This window comes from Lactuca saligna, chromosome 5 (assembly GCF_052625555.1).
Source record: "Lactuca saligna cultivar CGN05327 chromosome 5, ASM5262555v1, whole genome shotgun sequence".
In the NCBI taxonomy this organism is placed as follows: Eukaryota; Viridiplantae; Streptophyta; class Magnoliopsida; order Asterales; family Asteraceae; genus Lactuca; species Lactuca saligna.
In genome coordinates, this window is record NC_136421.1 from 181151835 (window position 1) to 181160018 (window position 8184).

Genomic DNA, 8184 nt, shown 5'->3' on the forward strand with positions numbered 1-8184 from the left:
AATCAATTATTTTATGTATCACTTAATGTTATAACCTTTTAGTAAAGACATTGAAAATATAAACTTATAAAAGTTCAATCATATATTTGTGATAATAATTTCACTTTTTTTAAAGAAAAAAAAAAACATGAAGGGCATGACTGCAAAAAGGAGACATTGTCTCGGGCCTCCCAGCCAACTTTTGGTCAAGACTCCCGACCCTTTCGCTTTCTCTTCTTTTGCTTTGTCACATACACACACACCCATCATTATTTGCAATGTATGCCCCCACATAAACTTTAAATCGAATATTACCAATTATTTAAATCTGTATTTTATTTTTACTACACGTTTTTTAATAACCTTGTTAAATACTTTCCCTTCAACTTTTATAAAAAGCAATAGTTAATTAAATATACACTAGAAACACCATCAAAAAAAATTTGAAATACAAGTCCACGTAATCAACTCATAGCATACCATATTACCATATATCAAAGTAGTCATCAATATTTTTTCTACAATGTAACATTAATTTCCAAAAACAAATTAGACCCTTAAACCAAACATATTTACCAAACTATACATCCACTTTTTCACATAAAACCTTTAATTTAAATACTAAATATATAAAACTAAAAATATAGCACCTTTTTCCTTGATATCCCTATTTTAGTAAATGACATTTGATGATCATCTTGGACCAGAGAGTTCCATGGCATGGGCATCATGGTCATCATCCATCAACATCACCCCAAGCATGCTTGATGTATAGTCATCATCATTGTCATCAAGTTTTTGGACCATACAACCATTTTTTGTTTGGTTTCTTATAGTCGTATTATGGCTCACGTGATTATGAGTTGCGGCCCATTTTTCAGCCAGACCGTCCCCTTCCAACATCCTGAGCACCTCAGACATCCTGGGCCTGTGGCCCGGAATGTACTGGGTGCACAGTAATGCTACTTGCAGCATTTCACTCACATCAATTTGGTCATAATTTGTCCCCAACTCTTTGTCTACTAAAAGTTCCACTTTTTTCTCTTGGTGTGATTTTTTCACCTGAAAAATAAATATTTATCATGCTTAGTTGACTTGTACTTTGTGCATTGACAACTTGTACCATACATGTAGCATGTGAAGAACTTTTCTTGATGTAAAAGACTTGTATTGTACCCGTTTTCGTAATGCATGGGTTGGTTTTATAGGCTGATAGCAATAATTTCAAGACTTGTACCCTATGCATTAAAGACTTGTACCATGCAAATTATTGATGGATGTTAAGGTTTGGTTTGGTAGGCTCGGAATCTTTTGATGTGCATTAAGAGGTTGTACTTTACTGGACTATTCCCAATGCATGCCTAGTAACATAGTACAACCTCACGATGAATGTGAGAAGTACAGAAAAATTCGTAGGTTATGTGTATTTAACTATTTATTAGAGAACGAAAATAATTGACCATGTCTTACAACTGTACAAGTTGGTAATGCATGTATAGGACTTGTGCTAATGTACAATTTATAACATAAAAAATGATTGATAATTTGAGATACTATAAATGTTATATGGTACAAGTATGTAATGCGTCTTAGAAAATAAAGATAGTAGTTTGTACAAGTATGTAATGCGTCTTATATGAGTGCAACCCAAATGGTACAAGCAGGTAATGCAGCCTAAAACCCCTACACAAAATTACCAATGCACCGTACAAGTCATAATGCATGTCTATGTCCAGGACCAGGGCCTATGCATGTACAAGTTGGTAGGAGACACAATACAGATGTACAAGTTGTCCATGCATGTCTAGAATTATTAGTACAACTAGATGGCCCACAAGCATAGTTGATGTGAGGGTTTCAATTCCTATTGACGAATTAGGTAAATGCAAAAATAGTACAACTAGTTAATGCATGTAGAAATGAACAAGTTTCGATGCGTAAAGTACTTACCCATTCGAGCATTGCGCCTTTTTGATTAACCGTTTTCCCAAACTCGAAAGCTCTCATCCCCGTTATCAATTCCAACAACAAAATCCCGAATCCAAAAACGTCTGTTTTCTCTGATGATTGGCCGGTGGAGAGATATTCAGGTGCAATGTGGCCCACGGTACCACGCACCTCCGTGGTGACGTGTGAATCCGCATGATCAAGAAGTTTCGCGAGCCCAAAGTCACCCACAACCGCCTCACAAAACTCGTCTAAAAGAACATTCGCCGCTTTCACGTCTCTGTGGATAATCTTCGGGTCACACTGCTCGTGTAAATATAACAAACCTCTTGCGGCTCCTATCGCAATTTTTTTTCGTGCATTCCAGTCTAAAGATGGTTTTCCTAAAATATTTGTTGGAAAAATATAAATTAAAACTTTTTAAAAAAAGTTGACCTTGTAACAAGATTTCACCAAGGACAAATTAAATAGAAACACCAAAATAAGGTAGCAAGTGTTTAACCACTTTGTCATAGTACCCACTATTCATCCTACATTTGTTTATGAAAATGTCAATGGGCCCCACAAACATCATGTCTCATAAAATTTTCGATATGACCTACGACAGGACCAGACAATCTTTTTAGGGTTATTTTTTTCATCGAGTGTTCATATTGGCCGCAAAACTATAGTTTTCGATGCACTGACAGTCCGGTGCATGTCAAACGCAGTACAGGACGGTGCATGTCAAAAGCAGTACAGGACCAGACAATCTTTTTTAAGCTATTTTTTATAATGTATTCATATTGGCCGCAAAACTATAGTTTTCGTTGCACTGATAGTCCAGTGCATGTCAAACACAGATGAAGACCATCTTATTGAGTGTAAGATTATTGTCATGAAACTAAACTATAAGGGGTCAATTTTGGAATTGGAAAGTACTATGTTTTGACATTATACATAAAAGAGTTGACTTTGAGATGGTCCATGATGCAGTACCGAGTTGTACCATAAACAATAAATAATGAATGAAAGTACAAACCTCTAAGCCTTGAAGCTACACTGCCATTAGACATGAAAGGGTAAACCAAGAGTCTTTCCACCGGAGTTGCACAATAGCCAATCAACCGGAGCAAATTCCGGTGAACCGCTAAGCTAATGAGCTCCAATTCCGTCCGGAATTGTGATTCCCCTGCGGTTCCATTGATGTCTTTCAACCGTTTCACAGCCACCATTGTCCCATCTCCTAACTTTCCCTTGTAAACATTACCAAATCCTCCAGCTCCAAGAATGTTTTTTGAGCTAAAATTATCGGTTGCGTATTGGAGTTCTTTGAATGTGAAGCTTCTTAAGTTTCCTAAGTTCATTAAACCCTCTTCTGGTATGTCTGTCGATAGTTAATTTCAAATTAGATAGATACTTCGACTTTTTAGGTCAAATCCAAAAACCCTTTGATATTAATTAATCATTGTAATATACCAAATTCATGTCAAATAAAATAAGGATTCATAGATACCATTGATGTCGAGGATGCTTTGTTTATGGCTTCGGCTTCTCTTCCATAGAAGAACTCCAAGTGATACGATGAGAAGAACGAGACAACTTAGACTGATTCCAAGAGCAATTGCGACCCTTTTCGACTTGCTTTTTCCTGAAAAAATTTCGAGAGAGAAACTCGGTTTAGAGTTTAGAGAGAGAAAGAGAATCGAATTCTTTATATATAAACTTCACAAATCACACCTGATGATGGATTAATCTCGAACGATAGTGGCTCAGGTAAAGTCGATCCATAACAACCTTCATTAGCATGAGTTCCACATATCAAAGGATTACCCACAATACTGTTGAATAAAAACAATATCAAGGATTAAAGTACGATTTTTTAATGTTAATTTCAAGAAAAAAACAAATAATTAACGTAAAAAACGACTGAGGTGTATGATCAATCATCATACATACTTGAAAGTTCTTGCTGAAAACTTGGGAACTGGACCACTGAGATTGTTGTATGACAAGTCTCTGAAATTTGAACATATTTGTCGATGATTCAATGATTTATTTCAAAGGAAAGTTTACAAAAAAAGATAGAAAATAAAACAAAAAAAAAAATTAAAAAACTTACAAGAGGGCAAGTTGAGGAACAGAAGCTAACGACAAAGGAATAGCTCCAGATAAGCTGTTGTTATTCAACCTTCTACTCATTACATGACAAAAACAAAAGAAAATAAGGTCAAACATTATCAAATTTGAAGAAACAAAATCCAAAATTTTCATGTTTTCAACGGTCAATTTATCAAACTAAAATTGACCCATCAATGATCATGTTTCAAATAAGGAGTTTTAGAGAGAGACAAAGTTTTGGATAATTACAGATATTGTAAGCTATTTAAAAGACTCAGCGACTCCGGCACGTGACCGGAGAGTTTGTTGTTTGATAGATCCACCGTTTGCAGCTTCGGAAGGTGGCCTATTCCGGCCGGAATTTGGCCGGAGATGTTGTTGTTCTGCAACAATCTGTTTTCACCAATCTTTAAAACATAAGAGATTTTCAATAAAACATATTCGAAACTCGAGAGGAAACACAGATGACTTACACTTGACGGAGATTTGTGAGATTAGCGATAACCCCTTGCAATGTTCCTGATAATCCTTGACTTGGAGCTCCACTGTAACAAAACCCATGAATTTTTTTAGATAAAACAGTGATGAATCGAAGATATATTACATATAATGTATATGTATAGGTTAAAACTTGAAAAGAACATACAGGCCAGTGACTAGATTATCAGGGGAACACGTAATCATAGCCCAGCTACAAGGGTCGACTGAATCTTCATCCCAATTGTTAAGAGCTCCATGAGGATCATTCAACCCATTTCTAATCAAAATCAAAGCTACAACTGCACGTACAAATTGAGATCAAGAACTTAAAAACCCATATATTATTTCAAAAACCCAGAAAGGAAAACTGAAAAAAGGATAAAAAGAGGAGGAAGAGAGAGAAACCTTCTGGATTACGAGCTTCATAAGAGAGAGAAAGAGTAGGAGCAAAAAGAAAGAAACAGAGGAAGCAAAATCTGAGGCGTTGAAGCATGATCATCATTGAATGCAAGTGAAGAACATTAATTTTGGAAGAAATTTCGGGGGGAAATAACGTGAAATAAATGTGGTTTATATGATAGAGTAAAGCTCTTCTGATTTCATTTGGAATGGTGGGGCATTTTCGTCTGCAAATTTGGGTAAGTCACAACATTTGCCATTGCAAATGGTATTTGTAAAGAGAGAGAAAAAGGAAAAAAGGAAAAAGGAAAGAAGAGAATCAGGTTGCGATGATACGGTGGTGTCAGTGACAGTGAGTGAGGGGTGTCAAGTGTAAAATATGGGAATTAAAGCTTCCTTCAAGTTGCTTTAATGGTTAACATGCACAGCTTTTGCTAACATGCGCATATTCTTTATCCTTCTTTAAACCAGTCTCTTTTTGAGCTTTTATCTTTAGTTTTTACACGGATGAAAGCAAGTAAGAAACGTATATTTTTCTATAATTTCAAATTTATTTAAATAAATCCACTTTTTTTGCATTTTGGTTAAAGTTTAAGATGGTTAAAGTTCAAGACGATGAATACAAAAATATTTTTCCTACTAAACTGAGTTAATTTAAAGAAATGACATTGATTTTTGAAGTCAAATTAAACAAATAGTTTACTTCAGGGGTAATGAAATGACAAATCATAATCTTAAGAGAAAAAGACAAAAATAGTTTAATTTTTGATAAGTTTGGTTTAAGATTTAGGTAAAAGTTAAATGTAGACCTCACTATTCATTGTCTTCGAAGTCTTATGGTGCTCAAAAGCTCTAAAATAGGTCTTCTAGCTGTGAACTGGGCTGGATTGGTCCTAACCATATAACCTCTAAAAATATTTTTCTTATTTTTTCATAAGTTTCTTTATGTTTTATTCATATATTTTTTGCATAGATTTAACATTTACACACAAAAAAAAATTCGGTTTTTATTATTTGGTATTTTTCAAGGAATGTCTACAAAATACCAAAGAGAAAAACCAATTTCTAGTTATTTTTGCTTGTATTTATCAAAGATTACAAATGATGAGAATCCTATCGAAAAAGAAAAAATATAAATATCGATCCAACCCATCTTCTCTAGCCTTCCAACTACACTCTTGATATGAAAGAGACCTCCAACCATAAAAAGCGATCTCAAATCTGGGTTTCCTCGATCACCCTCCCTTAAACCTAGTCGGGACAGATGAACTACCACCACATTTATAACCTTTGAACTGAAAGCGTACATCTAAGATTGGTTTTTTTTTTTTGCATGACTTTTGTAGTGTTCTTGGATTTTTGTAGAGGTTCATACCAAAACACATCTTTGAGCTTAGAAAATGATATTTTCACATGTGTTCTTTACTAGGCATTCTTTCGAATATTTGTCTAGTCTTATTTTTTATTTTATTAATTTTTTACAACATTTTAACATGGATTGTAAGGGGGAAAATGAACCCAAAGGAGTAATGTACTAATGTTGAAGTTTTGTACAAGGTCTCACGCTAGAAATGCACATAATATTTTAGATGATGTCCTTCGGAAAGTGGATCGATGTATTCAAATGTACTTTTTCAATAAAATACAATTTTTTTTGTAAAATATGATAATTTTTCAAGAAAATAAAATTTCTCGAAAAAATATGAGAATTCCTAGTAAAATGAGACAATATCTTGGTACAATGCAATTTCTCAGTAAAATCTGACAATTTCTATATAAAATATGATGGTGTTTTATAAAATATAAATTTTTAGTAGCAAATGACATTTTTTTAATAAACATGTCACGATCTTAGTAAAATATTACGTAAAATGCAACTTCTAACAATATTTTTTAGTAAAATATGACAATTTCACATTAAAAATATAATATTTCCTAGTAAATACAAATTCATCGTAAAATATCATTTTAAGTGATAAATTTTTAGAATGAATGACTAAATTTATGCTTGCCTATGATCTTAAATAAAATTGATTATAGTTATTAATTCTTCAAGATATGTAACATCCATAAAATTCGAGCCAATTTAAACTTTTCAAATCATTTAAAATCATTCAGTTATTACAATTTGTTTTCAGAATAGTTTAAACATCAGAGTTTCTAGAAATCAAAATCATCAATCGAGGAAGTGTACGGTCATGCATTCATCTTCCCGCGGTCATCCGTTGAACTTGAAACAATAAACTGAAACTGTAAGCTCGAAGGCTTAGTGAGTTACCCCTAAAATACCAACGTCATACCTATATAACCATAACATATAACATATAAGTAAACAGAACAACCCTGCATCTCGAGTCTACAATGTGACTGGTCCGCCTACACCGGGCCTTCAGTCCACCTGGTCCACTCTCTGAGTCTACAGTATGCATAATGAGCCTTCAGCATGACTGGACCGCCTCGCAGGGCCTACAGCCTATCTGGACCGCTCCCGAGCCTTCGGCATGACTGGACCGCCTCGCAGGGCCTACAACCTATCCGGACCGCTCGTCGGGTATGTTGGCCTACAGCACAAAACAGGACCGCCTCAACCCAACCCCCAACCAAACAAACATGTGCACATAAATATCATATGCTAACTCATATCATATAACAGTCAAACTGATCTAACAGATCACTAATCATAGCAACATCCCAATAACCGGGATACAGACCTAATCGGTCAATAACATAGCCTCATTCTATAACCAGGACACCGACCTAACCAGGTAACTAAGTATAAGCATATCGCCATCCTAACTACCAGTATGTAAATAAATAAAAGCATATCATGCAATAAACCCGGATACAAATCCGATAAGGGCCGATATTGGTGCCTTAGACCCTGTTGATATAGTGAGGGTAACTCACCTTGCCATGCCGAACTGAACCACGAAATCGCGCTCTCGAAACACTGCCCCAAACTCCAACACCTATAACCACCAATGATCCATACTCATAAAATTCCAACTTCCCAAAATGCCCCAGAAGTCAAATAGACAACCTTTGGCCAAAGTCAAAGTCAACGATCAAGGTCAACAATCCATGTTGACCGGACTCGTCGAGTGTAGTCACTGACTCGTTGAGTCCTTCCAGAACTCAAGTAGTCGGGAACCACCCCCCCCCCCCCCACTGACCCGTCGAGTTTCCTGCAACTCGTCGAGTTTCCCTCAACTCGTCGAGTTTCCCTTTTTTGACCTAAAATGGAGTAGAACTTGCATGGATGTGTAAGGTCGTAAAGTT

At 35.4% G+C, this 8184-nt stretch overlaps 1 protein-coding gene across 1 annotated transcript; it reads right to left on the reverse strand.

Annotated features, from left to right (window-relative positions):
- Positions 1 to 440: 440 nt before the first annotated feature.
- On the reverse strand, positions 441 to 5246 carry LOC144997676 (protein CLAVATA3 INSENSITIVE RECEPTOR KINASE 3-like). Its single transcript, XM_078957551.1, has 11 exons — positions 4912 to 5246; positions 4673 to 4805; positions 4500 to 4571; positions 4276 to 4419; positions 4028 to 4099; positions 3865 to 3924; positions 3646 to 3746; positions 3422 to 3556; positions 2948 to 3292; positions 1930 to 2309; positions 441 to 1041 (listed from the first exon to the last, which is right to left on the reverse strand). The coding sequence occupies exons 1-11, from the start codon at positions 5006 to 5008 to the stop codon at positions 673 to 675; spliced, it is 1908 nt and encodes a 635-aa protein (XP_078813677.1). The 5' UTR covers positions 5009 to 5246; the 3' UTR covers positions 441 to 672.
- Positions 5247 to 8184: the final 2938 nt, after the last annotated feature.

Coding starts and splice junctions, on each gene's coding strand:
- LOC144997676 (XM_078957551.1), bottom strand. CDS start 5,008: ATGATGATCATGCTTCAACGCCTCAGATTTTGCTTCCTCTGTTTCTTT. Junction 3,925..4,027: donor GTTCCTCAACTTGCCCTCTT/GTAAGTTTTTTA, acceptor TTCAAATTTCAG/AGACTTGTCATACAACAATC. Junction 1,042..1,929: donor AAGGCGCAATGCTCGAATGG/GTAAGTACTTTA, acceptor TTTATTTTTCAG/GTGAAAAAATCACACCAAGA.